Source organism: Dendrobates tinctorius, unplaced genomic scaffold (genome assembly GCF_039654945.1).
Source record: "Dendrobates tinctorius isolate UK_male_01 unplaced genomic scaffold, ASM3965494v1 ptg000159l, whole genome shotgun sequence".
Classification (NCBI taxonomy): Eukaryota; Metazoa; Chordata; class Amphibia; order Anura; family Dendrobatidae; genus Dendrobates; species Dendrobates tinctorius.
Genome location: NW_027361826.1, coordinates 9,002,204 through 9,029,956, shown reverse-complemented (window position 1 = coordinate 9,029,956; position 27,753 = coordinate 9,002,204). Strand labels below are relative to the sequence as shown.

The 27,753-nt window shown below is 46.4% G+C and overlaps 1 protein-coding gene across 2 annotated transcripts in view; it reads left to right on the top strand.

The window, feature by feature from the left end:
• LOC141052291 (arf-GAP with dual PH domain-containing protein 1-like) overlaps positions 1-27,753 on the top strand; it is a 75,590-nt gene that overhangs the window by 28,431 nt on the left and 19,406 nt on the right. For both annotated transcript variants that reach the window (XM_073549489.1, XM_073549490.1), the window contains 5 exons: positions 81-211; positions 11,476-11,567; positions 15,758-15,852; positions 20,423-20,535; positions 23,866-24,012. In XM_073549489.1, the coding sequence (XP_073405590.1) occupies positions 81-211; positions 11,476-11,567; positions 15,758-15,852; positions 20,423-20,535; positions 23,866-24,012 (578 nt within the window). The remainder of the gene's footprint in view (positions 1-80; positions 212-11,475; positions 11,568-15,757; positions 15,853-20,422; positions 20,536-23,865; positions 24,013-27,753) is intronic.

The window sequence follows — 27,753 nt, the reverse complement described above, 5'->3', positions numbered from 1 at the left end:
TTCTAATTGTGACCTGTCCCAATATGGCCACTTTTGAGTGAAGTTTTACTAACTATTGTGCTTTTTTTTTTTTATCTAAGACCCTCAGTGGGCCTCCTATACCCTGGGCGTCTTTGTGTGTGTCACCTGTTGTGGAATTCACCGAAACCTCTCAGAAATCAGTAAGGTGAAATCTTTGACTATGGCCCATTGGGAAGAAGAACAGATTCAGGTAACGGATCCCTTTCTTATTTTATACAATGTCCAAATTTCCGCCTTACTTGTTTATTATAGTCCAGGCTATTAGTGATGAGCGCGTATGCTCGTTACTCGAGATTTCCGAGCATGCTCGGATGTTCTCCGAGTATTTTGGGCGTGCTTGGAGATTTAGTTTGTGTCGCTGCAGCTGCATGATTTGCGGCTGCTAGACAGCCTGAATACATGGTGGGATTTCCTAACAAACAGGATTTCCTCACATGTATTCAGGTGATCATGTAGCCGCAAATCATGCATCTGCGGCGACACGAACTAAATCTCCGAGAACGCCCAAAATACTCGGAGAATACCCGAGCATGCTCGGAAATCTCGAGTAACGAGCATACTCCCACCAAGGACAACATCTGCAAGGGGCTTGTATGTTCTCGTGTTTGTGTGTGTTTCCTCCGTTTTCCCCCCACAGTCCACATACTGATAGGGAATTTAGATTGTGAGCCCCAATGGGGACAGTGATGATGTCTGTAAAGCGCTGAAAATTAATGGCACTATATAAGTGGGTAAAATAAATAAAACGGTTCTGCTGCAGATTACAAATGTCACAGTTAGACAGAAGGAAGACATGTAGCAACAGGCACTTTGAAGTGGCATATTTTTTAAATAAAGTTATATACCTATTACCTATTTAGCACAATATCTACTAAACGCCATGAAGCTATATGTAAATACAATACTATATTTTGCATTGCAATCACAGCTATGCTTGTGTCTGCAATGCACTCCCGTGGCCTCAATACGCTTCTGTGCGCATCCTGGGGGACACATAGCGGCCCTCGCATATAACAGTGGTCACTGCCTCACAGGCACTTAAGCAGGGGTTGTCTAGTACTGGACAACCACCGGAAGCTTACTTTTTAGGCAAGAGTATGCAGGGTGGCTGGGCATAAAGTTACTGCTCCTGCATGTACAAGCAAACTATACAGTTGTGTGAAAAAGTGTTTGCCCCTTCCTGATTTCCTATTTTTTTGCATGTTTGTCACACTTAAAAATTTCAGATCACCAAACAAATGTAAATTATTAGACAAAGTTAACACAAGTAATCACAAAATGCAGTTTTTAAATGAAGGTCTATATCCTTGCAGCACTGGAGTCCTGGGTTCAAATCCCACCAAGTACAACATCTGCAAGCAGTTTGTATGTTCTCCCCATGTTTCCGTGGGTTTCCACCGGGTTCTCCGGTTTCCTCCCACATTCCAAAGACATACTGATTGAGAATCTAGATTGTGAACCCCAATGGGGACAGTGCCAATAATGTTTGTAAAGCACTGTGGAATTAATGGTGCTATGTAAGTGAGTTAAATAAATAAATATTATTTAAGGGAAAAAAATCCAAACCTACAGGGCCCTGAGGATTGCGCCCTATAAACTTAACAACTGGTTGGGCCACCCTTACCAGCAACAACTGCAATCAAGCGTTTGCGATAACTGACGAGTAGAGTTGAGCGAAACAGGTCGGTCAGATTCAAAAGTCGCCGACTTTCGCCAAAGTCGAGTTTCGCCGAGCGAAACCCGACCATAGCGTGAGGTTGGCCATGCGGTCGTCGACCTGAGCGCCAAAGTCGGATTTCACAGAATGCTTGCACGTGACTTTTTTTCAGCCAATGAGCAAGGACGTACACTATGGGCAACGAGATGACGAGAGAGAGAGATTTCACGCACTTTAAAAAAGCGGTCCAGCATGTGGGTGTCCTCCACTCCCTGCCGACTTTGCTTCCACATTGACTTGCATTGGGTTTTGTGTTTCAGTTGGACATTCGACTTTTCCCGATAGTCAGACGATTCGATCGACTCGACTTTTGAGAAAGTCGGGTTTCATGAAACCCGACTCGACCCTAAAAAAGGCAAAGTCGCTCATCTCTACTGACGAGTCTTTTATAATGCTCTGGAGGAATTTCGACCCACTCATCTTTGCAGAATTGTTGTAATTCAGCCACATTGGAGGATTTCTGAGCATGAACCTCCCTTTTAAGGTCATGACAAAGCATCTCAATTGGAATAAGATCAGGACTTTGACTAGGCCACTCCAAAGTCTTAATTTTGTTTTTCTTAAGCCATTCAGAGGTGCACTTGCTGGTATGTTTTGGATCATTGTCCTGCTGCATAAACCAAGTGCGCTTCAGCTTGTGGTCACGAACAGATGACCGGACATTCTCCTTCAGGATTTTTTAGTAGACAGCAGAATTCATGGTTCCATTTACCACAGCAAGTCTTCCACGTCCTGAAGCAGCAAAACAACCCCAGACCATCACATTACCACCATCATATTAAACTGTTGGTATAATGTTCCTTTTCTGAAATTCTGTTACTTCTACGCCAGATGTAACGGGACATACACCTTCCAAAAAGTTCAATTTTTGTCTTGTCAGTCCACAGAGTATTCACCCAAAAGTCTTGGGGATCATCAAGATGTTTTTTAGCAAAACTGAGATGAGCCTTTATGTTCTTATTCCTCAGCAGCAGATTTCGTCTTGGAACTCTACCATGTAGGCCATTTTTGCCCTGTCTCTTTCTTATGGTGGAGTCATGAACACTGACCTTAACTGAGGCAAGTGAGGCCTGCACTTCTTTGGATGATATTATGGGGTCTTTTGTGATGTCTTGGATGAGTCATCACTGCGCTCTTGCGGTCATTTTGGTCGGCCGGCCACTGCTTGGAAGATTCACCACTATTTCATGTTTTCGCCATTTGTGGATAATGTCTCTCCCTGTGGTTCGCTGGACTCCCAAAGCTGTATAAATGACTTTATAACCTTTTCCAGGCTGATAGATTTCAATTATTTTGATTCTCATTTGTTCCAGAATTTCTATGGATCGCAGCATGATGTCTAGCTTTTGAGGATCTTTTGGTCTACGTCACTTTGTCAGGCAGGTCCTAATTAAGTGATTTATAGATTGAGAACAAGTATGGCAGTAATCAGACCTTAGTGTAGCTAGGGAATTTGAACTTAGTTTCCCAAAGATGTGATAATCCACAGTTTTAAGAAGGGGAGGGGCAATAACTTTTTCACACAGGGCCCTGTAGGTTTGGATTTCTTTTTCCCTTAAATAATAAAGACCTTCATTTAAAAATAGCATTTTGTGTTTACTTGTGTTATCTTTGCCCACACCTGTGCTTCTGCCTGTGACCTGAGCAGTTACATGTCTTATGGAGATTATTCTTTGAAATAGTTTGTGTGGTTTTTTTTCTTTTGCTCCTCCTTGGGGATGCCTAGGATTGTAGCTTGTGTTTATTACAACATATACCTCTATTAGTAGCTGAGGACACTCTCATTTTTATCATTCAGGTATTTGCTCTCTAGGACTTTTTTATACCGTTATTGTCACTGGGCACTGCATTCATATAACCTCTCCTCCAGTGTATGGTTATTTGAGCTCATTGAGGGTAAACGGAATATGGTGTGGTGCAGTGACCACTGTGTCCGCTAGGGGGTGCTGTGTGGGTGTCCCAGGACAGGCATACAGGCATGTCCAATGGAAATAGGATGAACAGTGACCGTTATGTATCCCAGGGTGGGTGGCCCTGGGATGGAAGCTTGAACATGTGTGTTAATCAGCAGAGGTACTGCTGAGGTTTTTTGTTACAATGTATCAGGGAGAGCTTTCAGGTGGCTGGTGAGACGGGTGGTCCAGTCACCTACAAACCCACCCCGGAGCGTGTGTCTAAAAGCGCCCATAGAAAGCCTGTATATGTGTGTACGCTGTTATGATTGGGTCACCGAGGAGGAGAGCAAGCCCAAGCTAAGCCACAAAAAACCAGAGAGGTTGATAACTAAGCGGATTGCAGACCCCTGATCCTATCCACACAACTAGCAGTAGCTGTGGAGCGTACCTACAATGATCTTAGATGCCTCGACACAGCCAGAGAGCTAAATAAGCCTAAAACAAGAAAGGGGAAAACTAAACTGCCCCAGAGCAGACCCCAAAGGAATAGATAGCCCCCATATATATATTGTCGGTGAGACAAGATGAAAACACAAACGCAGGTAGGAAAATAGACTGAGCAAATGATGGGGCCCACACTAACTAGACAGGACAGGAAAGGAAAGACACTGTCTGCAATCACGCAAAAAACCCTGCAAAAAATGTCAAACACGTCTGATAGAAAAAACACTGAAGTCGCTAGACTTCGCCCACTATATCAGCACTTTGGTATATTCTGAAAGCAGAGCAAAGAGAGGCCAATCTAATAAGGGACAAAAACAAACTGGCACAAACATTAACATAAGGATGGAAATTCAGCACAGCCCCAGCCGGGGCTGGCTGACCACACAAAACAGAAATAGACAAAACCAAATCAAATGTGAACAATAGCAAAAGAACACTTAGCTTGAGCATGCAGGGTCTGAGCTGGAAACTAAGACCTCAGGAGGAAGGAAAAAATCACCAGCAGGGATAGAGGGAGTCGGCTGTCTTAAATCCAATCAGAAACTCCAGATGTCCAATCATCCTCCTCATTATCAGGTGGCAGACCTCTGTTAATTAGATCAGCTCCATTACCTCCTCTAACCACCAGAGGGAGCCCGGAAAGAGAACTCGCGACCCCTCTGTCAATATAACCAGCTCCAGTAACTTCACTAGTAACCAGAGGTAGACCAGAAAGCGAATTCACAACAGTATGCATTGGTGTCTGATGTAGGACCTGCAATGAGGTCATAGTCAGGTGATCCGGTGGGCGTGGCTCCGGACCATATAAAGTGACCAGGCTAGGTCACATGGGTGAGTGCCTGTAACTGATTGGTCCGTGTGGAAAGGTCCCGGAAGCCTGTCGTGTTGGAAGGTGGGCTGCCTTCCTGAAGCACACAAGTGGACGCCGCTGACCGTGTGTGGCCTGTGTGTAATAGCCTGTGAGTACTGGACAGTTCCCAGGAGGGAAGGGACGTCAGGACTGAGAAGCAGCTAAGAGGTAACTCGGACAGGGGGAATTAACTGAGAGACTGTTTGCTGGACAAAGCACAGCCTGTGTGACCACAGGGCTAAGGGAGCGCAGCTCCACTATGAACATTCGTTTTTGTCTGCTGTAAGACTGTTATCATTTTCCTCATGCTGCTATGGTTTATGCAGCACAATAAACCGTATGGGCTATGTTATATGAAAATGCCTGTGCCGGACCTGGTTTAATTGGCTGCCAAGTGAGTGTTCCCCAATACCCTCAGTGAGCGCTACCTTACAATTGGTGGAGAATGCTAAGGGCATTGTTGTAGCCTTGTTGCTAGGGGAAACGGACGAGGTCTGCAAATCTCGGTTGCTAAGCGCAATGATTCCAAGAACACATGTTGCAGTGCTGGCAACTCAGGGGAGCAAACGGTCATGAAAACCGTGAGTTATGCTGACCGAGGTCAGAAAAAGAGACTGTTGATAATTTATGGGATACCTCTGAGGAGAAAAGGCGTCCGGAAACCTGTGTGGCCGACACCAGCACGTAACAGACAGATGTCTGTGTTATACTGACCGGGGTCAGTGAGAAAGACTGTGTACCTGAATGGTTCAGGGTGCCAGGTCCTGGAGGGTCAGTGTTGGGAAATTCTGGGAGAAGAATCGGATCCCTGGGGCACGTGCTGCGACCTTGGACCTGGTGAGGTAGATGTGATGGGAGTCCCTGGGAGTAGGGACGGATCTCTGAATAGCACCCGGTGAGGCGTGAGTGTTGGATGGTCTCAGGTGTAGACGGACGTCCTGAATAGCACCCGCTGAGGCTGTGGACCTGGTGAGGCTGGTGTGTTGGGAAACCCTGGGAGGAGGGTCGGATCCCTGAATAGCACTCGGTGAGGCCTGTGTGTTGGACGGTCTCAGGAGGAGACGGACGTCCTGAATAGCACACAGACAGGCCACGTGTGTTTTTGTGTTGTTTTTTTTTTTCTCTCTCCCTCTCAAGTTAGCTTGCGGTGGCTCAGTGGGGTCATGAAGGTGACAAGCGGCTTGCTGTAACTCGGCGGGGTTGCAAAATTTGCTGTGGATCGGTGGGTTCACGAATACAGCGCAGCAGGAGCTGCAGTGACGCCAGCAGCTGTTTGTGAGCGGCAGCCGGAGGTGCCGGTGCTTTGCAGCTGCAGCAGGAGCTGTGGCAGTGCCAGCAGGAGCTGGTGTGGTATCGTAAGAGGACATCAGAGTATTCGTCTTCTTAAAGGGCCAGTTTTAAGCCCAAAAGACATAAACGGTACCGTGTGAACTCTGGCCTAAGAAGGCCTGTAGAGGGGACATGGGGAAATTCCGAAAGGGGGCGGTGGCCCAAATCGGGGTGGTGACCCAAAAAGGGGTGGAGTTCGAGAGGGAGGCGGTGACCCAATCGGGGTGGTAACCCAAAATGGGGTTGAGTCCCAGGGGGAGGCAAAGTCCAAAAAGGGGATAGTGGTCCAAAAAGGGGATAGTGGTCCAAAAAGGGCAGCTCTGGTTACCTCAGTGGACATGTCTGGGGAACAGGGGTGTTTGTGTCTGACTTTTTCTGAGTGCGGCACATTCTTTCCGGATGACGACGGTCCGCAGGTGTGTATCATGATGCTACTGATGCTACACCGTGAAGGAGTCTGTGGACGGCTGGACTCAAAGAGTCAGGTGACTCTGACAGGTACTCCTCTCGTTTTCTATCTGACCGAGAAAAAGGTCAAGGTTTGCTGCCACCATGGGGTCACTGTGGACTATACTGTGGACAGAGTAATGATTGAGGGGTCCAAAAGGGTTGAGTGCCAAGGTGGCAGTATTCCACCAAACTTAGTGTATCCCTTCGAGAGGGGCCGGGACTTTGTCTTGTTTGAAGATGCAGAGAAAGTTGATGAAGGGTGGGGTGGCTCAAAAGAGGAGGTAGCACCACCTAAGGTCGATAGTTCAGAGCTCCGGGTGACCGAGAGAAAGTGTGGGTCTGACCAACTCGGGGATTTGGCTGGGGTGACCAAACGTGTGACCGTGGGAAACGGGGTACCTCCGGAAAAGGGGTCCGACACCTGTGTGAATGGGGGCTTGCTGTTCCTGAATGACAGGGTGAGTGGTGACTCCAATTTGACCGCTATCACCAGACAGCTAGAGGGTCAAGTTGACAACCTGACTCAGGAAGTGTGCATGTCGAAAGAGCGAGTTGACAGTTTTCACCAGGTAGAAGCGCACCTACGAGGCTTGTCTCTGTGCTGTTTTGCGTATTGCAGGCGAGATACTTTGTGGGCTATGCACAGTAATGGCTTTCTTCTGGCGACTCGACCATGCAGTCCATTTTTCTTCAAGTGCCTCCCTATTGTGCATCTTGAATCAGCCACACCGCTAGTTTTCAGAGAGTCCAGTATTTCGGCTGATGTTATTTGTGGGTTTTTCTTTGCATCCCGAACAATTTTCCTGGCATTTATCACAGGTTACAGGTGAGGATGTTACCTTTAGTAGCCATTCAAACCCATTTGTGTCAACTTCTGTGCATGTTATCAGGCCAGAATCGCCAGGTTATGTGAACTTTTGATCAGGATCATTTGGATGTTTTGGGTTGTCATTATGATTTAACCCCTTTCTGACATATGACATACTATTCCGTCTATGAGCCCTGGGACTTAATTCCCATGGACGGAATAGTATGTCATATGCGATCAGCCATGCTCACAGGGGGAGTGCCACTGATTGCGGCCGGGTGTCAGCTGATTATTACAGCTAACACCCAGCACTAAATGCGAGGAGCCGTCACGGACGGCTCCTGGCACTTTAACCCCCAGGACACTGCGATCAAACATGATCGCAGCGTTCTGGGAACAGGCAGAGGGACTGTCAGCTGTGACAGCCCCTCTGCCTTTGGATTGGAGACCCAGCAGCATGACGCGGGGTCCCGATCACTGCCATGGAGACCCGGAGTCGTCACAAAGACATCCGGGTCTCCACTGCTGAGAGACTTCCTGTCATGCGCAGTGATGACCAGGAAATCTCTCAGGTCAATAAAAAAAATCAATATTTATTCAATAAATAAATATTTAAATAAAAAAAATCTGCACAATAAAAATACACATATTTTTAGTATCGCCGCGTCCGTAACGATCCGCCCTATAAAACTATTCCACTAGTTAACCCTTTAGTGAACACCATAAAAAAAGGCAAAAAAAATGCTTTATCATCATACCGCCGAACAAAAAGTGGAATAACACGCGATCAAAAAGACAGATATAAATAAACGTGCTACCGCTGAAAACGTCATCTCGTCCCGCAAAAAATAAGCCCTCATACAGCATCATCAGCGAAAAAATAAAAACGTTATATCTCTCAAAATAAAGCAATGCAAAAATAATTATTTTTTATATAAAATAGTTTTTATTGTATAAAAGCGCCAAAACATAAAAAAAGATATAAATGAGGTATCACTGTAATCGTACTGACCTGAAGAATAAAACTGCTTTATGATTGTTACCACATGCAGAACGGTGTAAATGCCTCCCTACCAAAAGAAATTCATGAAACGCTGGCTTTTGTTCATTCTGTCTCACAAAAATCGGAATAAAGAGCAATAGAAAAAGTCATGTGCCTGGAAATGGTATCAATAAAAACGTCAACTTAGGGTTGGGGCTAAAGTTAGGGTTGGGATTAGGGTTAGAGTTGGGATTAGGGTTAGGTGTGTGTTAGGGTTAGGTTTGTGGTTAGGGTTATGGTTAGGGTTGGGATTAGGGTTAGGGTTGTGTTAGGGTTACGGTTGGAGTTAGAATTGGGGGGTTTCCACTGTTTAAGCACATCAGGGGCTCTCCAAGCGCGACATGGCATCTGATCTCAATTTCAGCCAATTTTGAATTGAAAAGTCAAACGGTGCTCCTTCCATTCCGAGCTCTACCATGCGCCCAAACAGTGGTTTACCCCCACATATGGGGTATCAGCATACTCAGGACAAATTGCACAACAATCTTTATGGTCCAATTTCCCCTGTTACCCTTGGGTAAATAAAAAATTGGGGGCGAAATGATAATTTTTGTAAAAAAATATGATTTTTTATTTTTACGGCTCTACATTATAAACTTCTGTGAAGCACTTGTGGGATCAAAGTGCTCACCACACATCTAGATAAGTTCCTTAGGTGGTCTATTTTCCAAAATGTTGTCACGTGTGGGGGGTTTCCACTGTTTAGGCACATCAGGGGCTCTCCAAACATGACATGGCGTCCAATCTCAATTCCAGCCAATTTTGCATTGAAAAGTCAAATGGCGCGCCTTCCCTTCCTAGCTCTCCCATGCGCCCAAACAGTGGTTTACCTGCATATATGGGGTATCTGCATACTCAGGACAAATTGTACAATAACTTTTGGGGTCCAATTTCTCCTGTTACCCTTGGTAAAATAAAACAAATTGGATTTGAAGTAAATTTTTTGTGAAAAAAAGTTAAATGTTCATTTTTTTTAATCATTCCAAAAATTCCTGTAAAGCACCTGAAGGGTTAATACACTTCTTGAATGTGATTTTGAGCACCTTCATGGGTGCAGTATTTAGAATGGTGTCACTTTTGGGTATTTTCTATTTTATAAACCCCTTAAAGTGACTTCAAATTGGTGTGGTCCCTAAAAAAAAAATGGTGTAAAAATGACAAATCGCTCAACTTTTAACCCTTATAACTTCCTAACAAAAAAAAAATTTTGGTTCCAAAATTGTGCTAATGTAAAGTAGACATGTGGGAAATGTTATTTATTAACTATTTTGTGTGACATATTCTCTGTTTTAAGGGCATGAAAATTCAAAGTTGGAAAATTGCGCAATTTTCAAAATTTTTCCAAATTTGTATTTTATTTTATTTTTTTTTACAAATAAACGCAAGTCAGATCAAAGAAATTTTACCACTATCATGAAGTACAATATGTCACGAGAAAACAATGTCAGAAACACCTGGATCCATGGAAGCGTTCTAGAGTTATTACCTCCTAAAGGGACAGTGGTCAGAATTTTAAAAATTGGCCTGTTCATTAACATGCAAACCACCCTTGGGGGTAAAGGGGTTAAAAAGAGAAAACACAGTAGTTTGACAATAAATGGCTTCACCCAACCACTAAACATGAGTGGAGAAAAAGTTGTGGTGTTATCATTCATATTCTCTGAAAAATGGCCAAGAAAGCAAAAATTCTGCCGGGGTATGTAAACTTTTGAACACAACAGTATATATTAGTAAGGACATCAGAATGTATGAGCTTCTGTTCTCAGCAGCACATCGCCCGAGTAAACTGCAGATGTGCTGCTTATAACATAATACTATATGGGGACAGCTTGATCTACTAGTGATTGTTTTGTGCCCATCATTCTTCGTCAACCTGTGTAAAGAGGCGGATAAACAAAAGCTGAGAGGCTTCAGTATTGTCGATTGCATTCGTTTAACAGTATGATCTCAGTGCGTGTAAATGCAACCTACATGTTTGATTGTGATGGTGCAAGGTCAGCATTTAGGGCCCCACTTTAAACTTTTGTCCAGGACCCCACTTTGCCTAAAGCCCCCGTTACACACTGCGATATCGCTAGCAATATCGCTGTAAAGTCACCGATTTTATGACGTTACAGCGATATTGCTAGCGATATCGCTGCATGTGATACCTCCGACCGGCTCCCCCGCTGGTTATCGCTGATCGCGCGAGAAGCTGCTGGACCATTCCTCGTCGGTCACTTCCTGCGGCGCTTCCTGCTGTGACGACGAGCGACGCGTGGAGCCAGGCGGGAGGACGCAGGATCGCCACGTCTGACAGGTAAGTAGCGATCCCCGTCCCCAGCGATGTCGCTGGTGAGATCTGCCTGTGTGGCAGCTCACTAGCGACCACCTAGCGATGCACCAGCGATCCTGACCGCGTCATATCGCTAGTCAGGATCGCTGGTGCATCGCTAGGTGTAACGGTACCCTACAGCAGCCCTGAACTATTTATTGCCTCGATACATAACATACCTTATTTAGGACTTTTGAAATTGTTGACCGAGCGAACAATGCCTATTTGCATTAAACAATCTTCAAAAGTGGAACGAGATTTTTTTTGCTTACCTAAACATTTTCATGTAGAATGAATGAGCATTTGTGGACACATCGTTCAGTAGCTCAGCTCATTTACATTACAAAATTATTGTGAACGATGGGTCGTTATGGTTAGAATCTGCAGGAATATCGTCCTGTGTAAATGCAGCTAAAGACATGTTGTACCACTCACCTGCACTATACCTGTGGATAACATTTTCTCTTACATAACAATATGCATAGTTCCTCATTCATATTTCCTTGTTTCATTTTAACTGTTTTTATTCTTTTTTGAATTCTTAGTTTCTTGATCGGCATGGCAATGATGAAGCTAAAGCTAAATATGAGGCTCATGTTCCCATCTATTACTACAGACCCACACATACCGACTGCCAGTAAGTACTCTTATCAGGATTGCTCTGCCACTTCTTTTTTTCCACCTTATTTGTCTGGTAATGACGAAAATAGTTGCTATGGTTAATGTGGGTGTTTATGTTTTTATTTAACTTTTTTTTAAGACAAGTTATATGAGCTCTGGATTAGTTTTGCAGAATTGATGGTCAGACTACTAAATGATACTTCCACACTAATTAAATAATAGTTCATAAGTGAGAAGTTAATTTGCTCTTTACTTTTATATTTGGAGATACGTTGTGTTACAGGGTCACTGGCGCAGTATGTGAGGGGAGATATGTGTTGCAAAGGTTGTTATCCTGCGTGATGTAAAACTCATAAGTTTCCCCCCAGCATGATATGTGCTGAGTTGTAAATCGGTCGTTTCCAGGGTCTGGGTTTTGGTGATTGGATAAGAGATGGACGGGACGCCTACTCACCATATCTCCTCCTCAAGGGTGTGGTTGGACCAAGTTAAATGTCCAGCCAGTGTTTTTTTGGGGCTGTCTGTGCTGTTCGGAGGAAGGAAGCGTCCAGGCTGAAGCTCCAGAAAGAGCTGCCATGCGTGGTTGTCCCAGAAGGCGGGAGCCATACTGGGAACGATTTTGTATGGACTTTTTCTTTTCATTTATGCCATAAAAGCTATGTTTTGTTACTATTTTGGGGTCTATGGTTTGTGAAGAATAAACCACCCAAAGACTTTAACATGAAGTGTTCCTGTATCTACCCCGGGGAGCAGCTAAGTGAGCCGATCTTCCACTGTTGCCATGATGAGAACAGTCAAATATTAGGACTACATAGCATATTTGACTTTTCTAACATTAATGAGAACCTGTCAGTGTGATTTTGTAAAGTAAAGAAACAACGTGTTTGTGATGGACTTGCTAGTATAGATTAATTTGATATCTTTGGTGAAGAACTTCCCTTTGTGGTTCTTTTTTAATCACCATTTTAATTTTTCTTCTATTTAGCTTTCGGTGCACAGTGGTCCGACTGTACGCTGGGTCTTCTCCTACCGGTCTGTGATTCACCGGCCCCTCCTCCTGCCTCAGGTCTGTGATTCCCCAGCCCCTCCGCTTGCCACCAGTCTGTGATTACCCAGCCCCTCCGCCTGCCTCCCGTCTGTGATTCCCCAGCCCTCCTGCCTGCCCCAGGTCTGTGTTTCCCTGGCCCCTCCGCCTGCCTCTGGTCAGTGATTCCCTAGCCCCTCCGCCTGCCTCTGGTCTATAAATGACCTCCTCTGTTTGAAATCTCAGCAGTTACCTGTCATTCACAGACCTGGGGGAAGGTGGAGCGACTGGGGAATCACTGACCGGTGGCAGGCAGATGTACTGGGGAATTAGAGACTGGTGGCAGGCAGAGGGACTTGGGAATTAGAGACTGGTGGCAGGCAGAGGGACTTGGGAATCACAGACCGGGGGCAAAAGGAGGGGCTAGGGAATCACAGACCGGAGGCAGGCGGAGGGGCTGGGGAGTCACAGACCGGATGCAGGGGGAGGGACTGGGGAATAACAATTCGGGGTCAGGCGGAGGGGCTAGGGAATCACAGACTGGGGGCAGGAGGAGGGGCCGGAGAATCACTGACCGGAAGGAGAAAACCCAGCGTACATGGCATATTTGGCTTTTCTGACATTAAAGAGAACCTGTCTGTGATTTTGTAATGTATAGTAACAAAGTGATTGTGATGGGCCTGTTAGTATAGATTAAATTGATATATTTGGTGAAGAAATCCCCTTTGCGGTTCTTTTTTAATCAGCATTTTAATTTTTCTTCTATTTACAGTAGCTTTTGGTGCACAGGGGCCGGACTGTACGCTGGGTCTTCCCCTCCCGGTCTGAGATTCCCCGGCCCCTCCTCCTACCTCCGGTCTCTGATTCCCCGGCCCCTCCGCCTGCCTCTGGTCTGTGATTCCCCAGTCCCTCTGCCTGCTCCCGGTCTGAGATTCCCCAGTCCCTCCACCTGCGACCAGTCTGTGTTTCCCTGGCCCCTCCACCTGCCTCTGGTCTATAAATGACCTTTTCTGTTTTAACTCTCAGCAATGACCTGTTAATCACAGACTGGAGGCAGGCAGAGGGGCTAGGGAATCATAGACCGGGGGCCGCAGAGGGACTGGGGCAGGTGTGGGATTCAAATTTTTAACAACAGGTTCTGTGTTTGTGTGTAGGAAAACCACACCCATTTTAAGCCACACCCATTTTAAGCCACACCCATTTTAAGCCACACCTTTTCCTCATATACAAGTAGGGGCACCAAGCTGGCAGCCAGTCGCGACAGTCGCGAGCCACAATTCACGGAACCGCGAGCCACATGTGGCTCCCGAGCTACAGGCTGGGGACTCCTGATCTATAGAGTAATATCCGTAATGAGATGCGAGGCCCAGCACAAAACAAGGCAAACTCAGACTGTACAGGAGGAGGCACAGGGCACATAATCGGGCATCCAAAATAATGAGGCACTGGACACATTTTGGGCTCTGACCTGGCATTGGTGCAGTCCTGGTACAGGACACATTAATGGGCACAGCACATATAGGTTATACTTGTAACTTGGTGCATTATGGGGAACAGCACACAGAGTATACGTGGTACATTTCAGCGCACATTTCAGAGAACAGCACGTGATGACACACAGAGAGGGCATACTAGGTATATTTTGGGGCACGCAGCACAGGCCCAGGGCATACTTGGGACATTGATTTCAGGGCACATTTCAGGGCACAACATGTCGGGACACACAGAGGGCATACTAGGCAAAATGTACCTAGTATGCCCTCTGTGTGTCCCGACATGCTGTGCCCTGAAATCAATGTCCCAAGTATGCCCTGGGCCTGTGCTGCGTGCCCCAAAATGATTTGGGGGCATGCAGCACAAGCCCAGGGCATACTTGGGACATTGATTTCAGGGCACATTTCAGAGCACAGCACGTGGGGACACACAGAGAGGGCATACTAGGTTACATTTTGGGGCATGCAGTACAGGCCCAGGGCAAACTTGGGACATTTCAGGGCACATTTTGGGGCAAGCAGCTGCACACATGGTTTAACACTGTCATGTCACCTTGGGCTCTGACCTGGCGTGGCCTGGAGTGGTACACACAGGCTGCGTCTGAAGTCCTGGCGGCGTTTGAACAGGCCTCCTGGATAGCCCCCGCACTGCACGCACCGTCCTGCTACACCATGCTGCACACACACTGGCAGCACACCACTGCACCGGTGACCGGGGTGATGAGGATGATGGCACGCAGGCCGCACAGCACAGCTCACACTGGGTAGGTAGTGGCGCGCGTAGCGCGCGGTGACGACTCATCCAGACCAATAGCCACACTGCACTGCCGCAGGTATCAGTGCGCAGGGGCCGCTGGGGTCCGGCAGGGTGTGTGCTCAGTCAGAGTGCACGGACGTATCAGTGCGTGGTATCCGGCGGGCGGGGCTAGGTCTAGGAATTCAAAGCAGAGCAAGAGTCCTCCTAGTTCTCTCCTTGCGTGCTGGCACCGCTGCAACACAAAGTACTGGATTGCGGCTCTGGATCTCCCCGGTTCGGGGAACCGGCTGCTTTTTTAACAACCGGTTCCACCGAACCGGGGAGAACCGGCTGAATCCCTCCTCTGGACTGGGGAATCACAGACTGGTGGCAGGTGGAGGGATCGGGGAATCACAGCCGGGAGGAGAAGAAGTAGTGTACAGTCCGGTCCCTGTGCACAGAATGCTAATTAGCAGAATTCTGATTTGTGTAGTAGGCAGATGTGTAGTACTCTGCAGCAACCACGACAAGTAGATGGCCAGCTCCGCAAGTGACTGCTTTCGCCCAGCGTCTGCTGGCACTGATAACAGCCAATTGTCAGAGGTGCTGAGTGCCGGACCCCGGCTGATCAGACATTGATGCTCTATGCCGAGGATATGCTAATATTTCCCACCTGAGAAACAAGGAAGTGGAATGTCCTGCTCAGATGCCTCCATGTTTGTTGATCCAACTGTGTTCATTTTTTTGTATAACATTCCAAAATCTGACTGTGCATGTTGTGATTGAACATTCCACGTTTGCTTTTGTGATCCTTATCAGTAATGCTGGTTGTAGACACTCACCAAACAGTGACTAACATGCTGCTTACTTCCCTGTGCTTCTCATACTAAGGCACATTCTTCCCCTGCAGAGTTAACGCTTTATAAGTTCTTTTTATTCCCCGTTGCTTGCAGTGTCTTACGAGAACAGTGGATCCGCGCTAAATATGAGCGCAAACAGTTTATGAAAAATGAAGGTGCTAATGGTTCCTCTGACGGCAAGGAGACAGGTGATTATTTAATTTATTTTGGACTACGGCATATTAGGACCAATATTTATTTACATTACAAGATATACAGTAGGGAAAAAAGTATTTAGTCAGTCAGCAATAGTGCAAGTTCCACCACTTAAAAAGATGAGAGGCGTCTGTAATTTACATCATAGGTAGACCTCAACTATGGGAGGCAAACTGAGAAAAAAAAATCCAGAAAATCACATTGTCTGTTTTTTTTTCATTTTATTTGCATATTATGGTGGAAAATAAGTATTTGGTCAGAAACAAAATTTCATCTCAATACTTTGTGATATATCCTTTGTTGGCAATGACAGAGGTCAAACGTTTTCTGTAAGTCTTCACAAGGTTGCCACACACTGTTGTTGGTATGTTGGCCCATTCCTCCATGCAGATCTCCTCTAGAGCAGTGATGTTTTTGGCTTTTCGCTTGGCAACACGGACTTTCAACTCCCTCCAAAGGTTTTCTATAGGGTTGAGATCTGGAGACTGGCTAGGCCACTCCAGGACCTTGAAATGCTTCTTACTAAGCCACTCCTTCGTTGCCCTGGCGGTGTGCTTTGGATCATTGTCATGTTGAAAGACCCAGCCACGTTTCATCTTCAATGCCCTTGCTGATGGAAGGAGGTTTGCACTCAAAATCTCACGATACATGGCCCCATTCATTCTTTCATGTACCCGGATCAGTCGTCCTGGCCCCTTTGCAGAGAAACAGCCCCAAAGCATGATGTTTCCACCACCATGCCTTACAGTAGGTATGGTGTTTGATGGATGCAACTCAGTATTCTTTTTTCTCCAAACACGACAAGTTGTGTTTCTACCAAACAGTTCCAGTTTGGTTTCATCAGACCATAGGACATTCTCCCAAAACTCCTCTGGATCATCCAAATGCTCTCTAGCAAACTTCAGACGGGCCCGGACATGTACAGGCTTAAGCAGTGGGACACGTCTGGCACTGCAGGATCTGAGTCCATGGTGGCGTAGTGTGTTACTTATGGTAGGCCTTGTTACATTGGTCCCAGCTCTCTGCAGTTCATTCACTAGGTCCCCCCGCGTGGATCTGGGATTTTTGCTCACCGTTCTTGTGATCATTCTGACCCCACGGGGTGGGATTTTGCGTGGAGCACCAGATCGAGGGAGATTATCAGTGGTCTTGTATGTCTTCCATTTTCTAATTATTGCTCCCACAGTTGATTTCTTCACTCCAAGCTGGTTGGCTATTGCAGATTCAGTCTTCCCAGCCTGGTGCAGGGCTACAATTTTGTTTCTGGTGTCCTTTGACAGCTCTTTGGTCTTCACCATAGTGGAGTTTGGAGTCAGACTGTTTGAGGGTGTGCACAGGTGTCTTTTGATACTGATAACAAGCTTAAACAGGTGCCATTACTACAGGTAATGAGTGGAGGAAAGAGGAGACTCTTAAAGAAGAAGTTACAGGTCTGTGAGAGCCAGAAATCTTGATTGCTTGTTTCTGACCAAATACTTATTTTCCACCATAATATGCAAATAAAATGAAAAAAATACAGACAATGTGATTTTCTGGATTTTTTTTTCTCAGTTTGTCTCCCATAGTTGAGGTCTACCTATGATGTAAATTACAGACGCCTCTCATCTTTTTAAGTGGTGGAACTTGCACTATTGCTGACTGACTAAATACTTTTTTTCCCCACTGTAGATTAAATACTTTTTCTCCACAGTTAAAGTCCACCTATCATTTCAGGTTATTTTTTTCAAGTGGTCATATGTATGTACAGTATGTGAAGATTACCACCAGTTACAGTTATTTTATGCTTTGTGTCTGGAATTTTTTTCTGTCCCTTTTTCCTGGCCTTGGCTCGAGTTTCAGTGCAGATTAGGAACTATGATATGGCCCATGCAGAGCACACAGAGGAGATCCTGCTCCTCTGTCTCTTTTTAGCGCACCATCAACATCAGGGTCTTAATAGTATTGTATATTACATAAAACCTCCAAATTGTCTAACCATTAAAGGCATTGGTTTGAAAAAACAAACAAACTGATTTTTAGTAAATACTTATATTTGTGTAGGTTGACCAATACACGATCCTGCATGTGTAATACCAAATGCATCTTTATAAAATAAAAATATGCACCATCTGTTCATGTGTGATTACTGCTTACACATGAAGTCATTGCACTGCAGGATTTCATATCAGGAAGCAGTGGTACCTACATGATCTGTACATAGAGGGCCTGAGAATAAAGATATACTGCAAGATTGGCTTTGTGTACAGGAGATCAAAAGAAGAGATATTGTCAGGACTCTGTTGTCAGGTGTCCTGGGACCAGGGGCTCCTTCCCTGTCCCTAATACTAGGGGAGCCCTAGCTCTCCCTCTTCATTGGATTACTTCTGATGGTGAAGACACCAGGGCCACATATCTTGCCTTAACTCCTGAATCCACCCTCAGCCCCCCACCCAGGGAAGAAGGGAGTAGTAGTGTACCGTAATACACCAACCAGACTAACAAGGTAATACAAACAGGGATAAAGGAAAATACCAATCATACAAATATACTCACACAAACAGCAGAGGTAAACACTGGGGAGTGAAGGATGGGGTAAAACCAATGTAGGAGGAGAGGAATTATCAGACACTCAAAACCTGGCAACAGTCTTAGATAAATCCACCAAATGCCTTCTCAAATAACAACCACCATCTCCTTACCATGCAGTATAATCTAGCTCTGGTAATAAGTGCTAGCCAGGGCCCTGATTATATAGAACTAACAGTGAACAGCTGAGAGCTTTAATGCAGGAAAACCTCAAGGAGCTCTCAACTGAGCAGATTAACCCCTACACTGCTACAAAAAAAACCCTTCTTAATATGAATCTGAAGTGCTTCTAAACAGTGCAATAGCAGGAGAAATCAGATGCTGAGGTCTTCTGGCTCCTCTCTGTCGCGGTAAACCCATGATACATATACTGCAGGATGGAGCTCGGTATAAAAGGAGCTGAGAAGAGAAATATACCACTGCAGGGAGCTCTGTTTACAGGAGCTGAGAGGAGCGATATACTGCAAGAGTTGAGATAAGGAAAGCTGTGTTTAATACTTGCTACTAAAAGTTCAGTGATGTAAAAGTGCAAATGTCACACTATTGATGCATATTACAAAAGATTATCTTCTGCACTTGTATCAACAAGCATTTGCAGTTTCACATCACTGATCTGTCAGCAGCAGGCAGCAAATACAGCGTTGTACTTCTGTTGTGGAGGCGTTCAGGAGAGTGGAGCTCTGCTAGAACAAGCTAATTATGTAAAACCCCATTGCAGCTATAGTGATGCAGATGGCAGAAGATAAGATCGGCCAGGCAGGGTACTGTGCAGGAGCAAAGAGTACACAGAAGCATAAGCCAAATACTACACTTAGGGTCCCGTTTCACTTAGCGACGCACCAGCGATCCCGACAATGATACGACCTGGTAGGGATCGCTGGTGCGTTGCTAAATGATCGCTAGTAAGCTGCCAAACAGGCAGATCTCTTTCAGCGACGCAGCAACGATCCAGCGATCAAACACAGAGATGCATGCTAGCCAGCGGGACGCCGACGACGAAAAAATGGCCCAGGACATTCCTGCATGATCAGCGATATCCAGCAGGGGGCCGGTCACTGCTGCGTGTCACATGTAGCAAGATCGCAGGCGAGATCGCTGTTGCGTCACAAATCGATGACGCGTTAGCGATCTCGCTAGCGATCTTGCTGTGTGAGATGGGGCCTTTAGGGCAGAGACACACTGCCGTATTTCTTGTTAAAGAATCGAATCGTAAAACTCGCACTGGCTGTCGGCTCTTCTGACCTGAGCCATAGAAATCCATCATGCTGTCATGCTCAGGTCAGTAGAGGTGCCGGCCAGGCCGTGCAGTGCGATGCGATTATCGCACGAGAAATAAGGCAGTGTGAGTCCAGTCTTAGGTGATAACTACTGACAATAACTCAAAGAAGTGGTGCTTGTCAGGTGCACAGGAGAGGGAGAGATGGGTCTGCAGCACTGAGGAGAAGCAAGTGCTGGTGAGAAATGTAAAAATAGTAGTGCCCAGTCAGCTACGTGAAGCTGTATACACCCAGGGTCAGATAGAGATGAAAAAGGACACATTGCCTGCATATTAACAATGAGCATGCTTTTACTGTGCTTCAGTTAACTGTGATTGTGGGAATAACCCTTTAATAAAATCTTTTAGGCTGGGGCTACTCAGCAAATTTGGGTGTTACAATTTTAGCACGGCTAAAGATTGCTATGTGTCGCTGCTACATCACAGAACAAAAAAAGTGAATAGGGTCACTTTGTCGCCCTGACGGTACTACCACCATGATAAGCGAGTCTTGAGAAGTCCAACATCATCTGAATTTTAGTGATATGCTCATCACAGAACCCTTGGGGTCACAATGCGATCCCATTCACTTACTGTATATTGCACTGCGATATAGCAGCGACACCTCGCAAACTCTGGTTGCCTGACAGGTGTCGAGCCCAAAGTCGCCAAGAAGCCCCAGTCTCATGCCTGTGGAAAGTAGTCTGATGAATAGATGTCAGAAGAAATGGTTTTCATTACAGGAGTGAAGGAAGGAATCCTATTCAAGAGAGGAAGAGATAATGGACAGTATTTACCAAGAAAGTTTGTCCTGACGGAGTTGGATGGCACCTTGAAATATTTTATAAAGTCAGATGTACGTATGTATAAGAACAGATTGATCAGAATTAGAAATTAGACAAATTTTCTTTTACAAACCCATACTTCACACCAGAAGTGTAACCAGGGGTTCAGCTCAGGGAAGGACAAAACATCTGAGCGGGTCCCAGCCATAACCCTGATTACATCTATAGTGGCGCACCCTAATAATAGACATACGGGAACCTCACCGATGACTCGGCTGCTACTGAAAGTAAATCAATATAAAAATATCAACATTGATATTACCGCCATATTGTTAGCTTATAATGGTAGAGGCCAGATACCAGTCCTGAACCAGTTACAGATAGTGACTTACAGCTGATGTTCTTTTTGATGGAGTCGCTCACTTTTCCTGTCTTTTCCATATGGCCCAGACATTTCCTGCACCGTCCCCACCTATTCCCAACCTGCACAAACCCCTCATCCTGCTGGTACCTCAATATTGAGCCACTGCTGCCATATGGGTCCTTATTACTGCACCTGCTGTGTGGTAGAAAAAATAGTTCTCCTCTTACTGCACCACATAGTAATGCCCACCACTGGGCCCCTTACAACGTAAAATGCCTTCTTTATGCCCTCTAGATGGTAAAATAACCTCTAGGATATATTAATGCCCCGTGCAAGTGCCCTAGAAAACAGTGCTCATATTTTGCCCCTAAAAAGTAATAATGTACCGTGTGCCACTTGACAGTCATAATACCCTACTTGCCCCTATAATAGTAAGTGTCCACTTAACATTACTATTGTTCCCTGAGACCTCCCTGGTGTAGCTCCCCTCAACACGATATATCACCACAACTCCTTTATACACAGTATCATGTCCCCACAGTTTCCATCTATACTATATGATGTCCCTACAGCTCCACTATAGACAGTATAATGCCCCGAAAACTATATGATGCCTCCACAGTAGTCCTCCAATTGTATGATGGTCCCACAGTAGCCTCCACACTGCATAATGACCCCTTAGTAGCCCCCACACTGCATAATGGCCCCTTAGTAGCCCCCACATTGTATAATGGCTCCCACACTGTATGATGTCCCCACTGTAGCCCTCACACTGTATGATGGCCCCCACAGTAGTCCCTAAATTGTGTGATGGCATCCACAGTAGTCCACACAGTATATTGGCCCAGTTAGTAGCTAACACTCTGTAAGATGCTTCCCTTAATATCCCTCACTATGATAGCTCCACTAGAAGCCCTCACTCTGTAGGAGGACCCCTTATTATCCCCTACACTGTATCATGGCCCCCTTAGTAGTCACCACACTGTAGGAGGCCCCCTTAGTAGCCTTCATTCTGTAGGCGGGTCCGCTTAGTAACCCACATGCTGTATGATGGATTCCTTAGTAACCTACTGTTAGGCGTTGAGTTTCTCCCACTGCACAGGGGGAGTCTCGAGCCATGTCCTCTGTGGTCTCCCATTCCTCTACAGCCGCAGGGGTTCCTGCTCAGCAGAGACGTCGGTCCCAGCGTCTTGCCCAGGCCAATGCTAGGCGTCTGATTGCTACTCCAGGCTCAGCTATTGTACCATGCATGAGTCAGCTGCGAGCAGACGCTCCTGCTTTTCTCCTACTGAGCATGCCGTGGCACGACCTCTCATTGGAGGTCAGAGGGCACATGCTTAGGTCCTATTGCAGCTTGGGTTGGGCCATCAGGAGGGTCTCGGAAGGCTGCAACTATAAAAGGATCGCACGACCGCACGGCTGTGCGCTAATAGAGAAAAAGATTAGACCATGTGGAGTGAGTGTTGTATGCATGTATGATTGTCTCTGGTGAATGACTCATTATGAAACCCCTACCCTTGGTACGCATGTGTTGTGTATCCTAGCCTGCTAGCGCCCAGGCTGAGGTCCAGGTAGAGGCCGTCAGAGACTGCCATCAGCATTCACCGGTGGCTTTGTCTGTACGCCACGGTGCACATAGTCTGCACTCCTCGGTGGTCAGTGTTCATTAGAGGCGTCCGCAGGTGCGACGCCACACGCTCAGTAGGTCTAGAGGGACTCAGACCTTGTGTTCTTGGGGCTGAGTCCTGTGACCATTTACTGAGTGCTCTCTTGCTGAGTGCTGTGTTTTAACAGGCTCTGGCATTTATGTTCCACGGTAGTGCGGCTCTGTGATGTAACAGAGTCTGCTCCTGTTCACACCGGGTGTGTACCGCTATATACATCTGCCATTACTAAGCAGCAGTTTACCACCTCTGCACGGTGGACCCTGGGCTGCGAGCGCATCTTACTATTATTTTATTATTTGGTGCGTTCCGCCAGCCCTAACACCCACACTATGTATGTGGGCCCGCTTAGTTTCTCCATGCTGTTATGATGGCCTCCTTAGTAGTGTTCACCAGGCTGGAATACATCGGTATACCTTTTTTCCCATTGTATAGGAGAGCATAGCCTGCTGCATTTTCCTGTATAGTTGGCCACCACACAATGTATATCCCAGTGGATGATGTATGCCATTTTGTTACATTGTGGCTATCCTGACATAAATGCTAAACATAGCCCATAAAAGTGATGTGAAAATACCTATTAGTTGTCTCTGCCATCAGATATGTACATGAAGTGCATGTACTCTGTCATCCATGCACACTTGGTGCAACAATCCACAAGATTGTGACAGTATAAAGAGATCCAGGAACCAGGGCATCAGAGGTCCTACTTTTAGTAACTTTATTGGTACAGAAAAATCACAATGTTTCGGCCATGCAGGGCCTTTTTCTAGCCATAAAAAAAAGAGAGATATGTACACCTCTCTGTTTTTATGGCTTGAAAAGGGCCTTGTGTGTCTGGAACGTTGTGATTGTTCTGTACTAATAAAGTTACTAAAAGTAGGACCTCTGATGCCCTGGTTCCTGGATCTCTTTGCCGTTAGATATATGTAAGAAGCTAGTAGGATACCAGGGATGACCAGTTTTATTTTACAGGTGTGATAGGTCTTGGGAAAAAGGGCAAAGACTTAGGGCAAGTAACTGACAAGGTGGAAAACACAGTGGGTGAGCCTGAATTATGACTGTAAACTGGGCAGCTAGGCCATTATTTTCCACCTCAGCTTTCTCCAAAGCTCTCCCGATGCACAATGCCTATTTCATGGTTACAGGCCATCAGCCATGCTTTTAGCTTCATTGCTGTGTCTCTTGGGTTAAGGGAATCAGTTGTAGACTGTCGGGAGTCAGTTCAACGCAGGGATTGTGGGCCCCTAGAGCTTTTGGAGCCTGTTTACATCTGTGACCAACATGATCCCTATAGGTACGGCACTGCTAATGTAGAGAATAACTATGTGTGCAACTTTCACTGTTTAACCCAACTATTCTTTGTGTTTTAGGCAAAGGAACCAAAAGCGGTAATTAAAATTGACAGTATTAATGCCACCTTTCAACCAGAAAAGATGAAGCACAGCCATGGTTTACAGATTACATATGTCAAAGACAACAGAGCAAGGAATTTATTTGTGTACCACCATGATGGGCAGGTAAAGCAGAACTGTTTCTTGTGCGGGTAACAGTACAACCAGCCCAAGAAGGCCAACAAGTGGGGAGGAGCTGGGATATAGACTTTGTTTTTAATAATATTTTAGAAACTTAAGGGAAAATTTACCAAACCTGACATTTTATATTGGACCATCCATTTATCTACGGTATATGTAGGCCTTGCAATTCTTCACCGATGGACACTGTCAGGGTAGAGAAGCGTTGGATAGTTCCAATTCAAACACCTAATCCTTTAGTTATCCTGCTAGGTAAGCAAGTGTCTGTCGGCGCCTTTATCCCCTGTCCCCATTGAAAAGAATCTGTCAGCAGAATTTCACCCCCCTAAACTATTTATATGTGCATGTAGCTCTTTTAAAGACAAGTCCAGCAATACCTTTACATGGCCAGTCTGTTCCTCCATTACTGAGAAATCAGTGATTGAATTGTTATGCAAATGAGGCTTAAGTGCTTTTAGTGCATAGAAGCTCTTCCCGTACCTCTGTCACTCTGACTCTATCCCCTTCCCTGCTCCAGAATGACTGGTGTGATATACTGCCGTTGGCTGAATTCGCCTTCAATAGTCGGGTGAGTCAATCCACTGGTATGTCCCCTTTCTTCTTCAACTCTGGGTTCAGTCCTCATTTTGGTGAGTTTTCTCGTCTGGATTCGGGGTGCCCCGGGGCTGAGGACTCTGTTCAGCGGTTAAAAGATACATGGGCAGAAGTCCAGCGGCGTATATCTAGGTCTCAAGGCAGGTATAAGTTTTTCGCGGACAGGAAACGAACACCTGGTCCCATGTTTCAGGTGGGAGAGAAAGCTTGGCTCTCCACGCGAAACATTAAGTTAAAGGTTCCGTCAGCCAAGTTGGGCCCCAAATTCATTGGCCCGTACACGATTGTGGAAAAAATCAACCCGGTAGCGTACAGGCTGTGCCTTCCACCCTCTTTCAAGATCCCTAACGTCTTCCATAGATCTCTACTGAAGCCGTTTGAAGCAGTCCGGGGAGAATCCGAGTCCGTTGCTCCTCCGGTTTCGGTTGAGGGACATTTGGAATATGAAATTGGTCACATTGTACATTCTAGGTTGGTACGGCGGTCAGTACAGTACCTAGTTCATTGGAAGGGGTATGGGCCGGAGGACAGGTCCTGGGTGCCGGCCCGGTTGATGCATGCGGATCGTCTGGATCAGGCTTTCCATGGTAGGTACCCGGGCAAGCCTGGGGGTCAAGAGGCCCCCCCGTTGAGAGGGGGGTACTGTCATGATACCAGTGCTGGGTGACTGGCACTGCTGGGGTTAATGTTCTGACCTCAGTGCAGACTCTCACCTGCACACCTGGGACCTATTAGGGTGGCCTCTCATTGGTTCTGGGGAGGCTTCTTATAGCCTCAGGAAGCTCCCATCCCCCGTCAGTTATACTTTCACCCTTGGCATTGTGTGGTGACCCCTGAGTGTGTTAGTGCTGTGTTCTGGTTGCTTGATTCCCTGTGTATGACTCGGTCTGTTCTCTGGATATTGCTTTGCATTCTGCTTGGTACCTTCTATGTCCGTTTGGTTTTTGATCTCTGCTTGGCCCTGACTGTCTGTTCTGTCTCATCCCTGGTACTGTATTGATATCTTGTGTATGACCTTTGGCTTTGTCTGACCTCCCGTCTGTTTATCCCTCCTGTACCTCATTTGCCTGTATTGTGCCTGACCTCTGCTTTGCCCGACTCTGAGTTTTCTTCCTCCTCTGAAAGCAGGACGCTAAGCCCCGCCCCCTGGCAGTCACATGACCGTTCACATGACCGTAGGTCCTGTGCCGGCTTTCTAATATTCTACATTCAGGTCCCGTGCATCTTTATTGTCTGGCTGTTCTTGTCCGCAGGGGTCCCTACGGTACGGGTGAGTCCCTGCTTAGCGGAGGCTGTATGCCGGCGCTGTCAGGACCCTGACAAGTCCCAGGGCAGTGGTGATGGAAAAGATGTTGTTGTTGGTGATGGTAGATGTAGCAGTGCTGAATGAGTGTTGAGGCAAGAATTCAAAGGACACAGTGGGGTGCAGTTCCAAAGCTTTACTCACAGTTCTGGTGCGCACAGATGCCCGCATGGTGCTGCGTCCTCCAGGTAAGGGGCCCAGTCAACTGCCATGCAGATGGAGAACACCTTTCCAGTACCCCCTTCAGTATGTGCCTTTCCTGGCCTTCTCACTGTGTTGCTTTCTTGTCTCTTCCTTCCCAACACCTCACAGTCAGTGTCCCAGGCCAGCAGCCGCGGACCTTGTCGGGTAACATCCTCGCTGCGTTCCCTTGCTCCCTTATGGCTGCCTTTCCAGTGAAGATAACTATAGCTTGTGGCCAAGGTACCTAAAGGTGCCTCTACCTCCGGCTTGCTAGTTGAGTCCGATGATATCTCCACTAGGCTAAGGGCCGGTACCCCAATGCGACCTGATCCCTCCACCCGACGTCCATCAGCATGGAACGAGCCCCACGGGCAGTATTGTCGCTGCGCCGTGCCTCTAGGTTCCCTTCCCTCTTACAGGGAGCTTCCCTCTGTCTCTTTCCTTCCAGTAGCTCCTCTGACCAGGAACTGCTCCACACTCACTTCTTTTCACCTCTTCCTCTATGTGATGACTGTTCTAACTCTAACTTTACTCTCCCACTCTCAGCCTTCAAGCTCCACTCACCTCCCAACACCCTTTACTACCCAGACAGGGTTGAGATCCTCCTCCCGAGGGGTCCATCCAGGGTGCCCTGCTGCTCTAGGGTGTGTGTTGGGTGCAGGTGTAGCGTGCTGTCAGGTGCCCCCGCCTTACCTGAGAAGTGGGACACCACACCTCTGGGTGAGGTGCAGTACCTCCGTGGCGACTGAACCCTCAGGGGCGCCACATTATCGTACATTCAAATGTATCGGCATTCTGGATACTAATACAATTAAAAGCAATGATCAAAGAGGGGGACGTTCACTCCCTCCTGCATCATTCTCCCTCAGTATCTGAAATCTGATGTCAGCACAGCGGGCCTGATGACGTCACTACATGGCACCTGCTGCGCTGAGATGAGCAGCGCCTCACACCAAACACTGAAGACAGGACTATGTTGGGCCAATTATACTGTGTGGAGGAATATGTGGGACCCATTATACTGTATGGAAAACTATGTGGGGTCCATTATACTACATGGAGGACTATGTTGGGCCCATTAGTTTGTATGGAGGACTATGCTGGACTCATTATAATGTATGGAGGACAATGGACTGTGTTGGGGCTATTAAACTATATGGAGGGCTGTGTTAGGGTCATCATACTTTGCCGGGGAGGTACAGTAGGGTTATCATACTCTGCGTGTCGAGGGTACTGTGGAGGAATTCACTGTGGGCATATCATACTGAGTTTGGGGGGCACATTCATTGGCATCATACATCATGGGGTCACTGAAAGGGGAATCTAGGGGCTTCAATAGTAGGACAATTACATTGTAAGGGCTGCAGAGCTGTGAGATACGCTCTTCTGTGACCTCGCTGAATATTCTTTTTTTGTGTGGTGGGGCAATTAGAACTACTGCTATGGGTGGGGCCACATGATTTCTATATACAGTGGGGAAAAAAAGTATTTAGTCAGTCAGCAATAGTGCAAGTTCCACCACTTAAAAAGATGAGAGGCGTCTGTAATTTACATCATAGGTAGACCTCAACTATGGGAGACAAACTGAGAAAAAAAAATCCAGAAAATCACATTGTCTGTATTTTTTTCATTTTATTTGCATATTA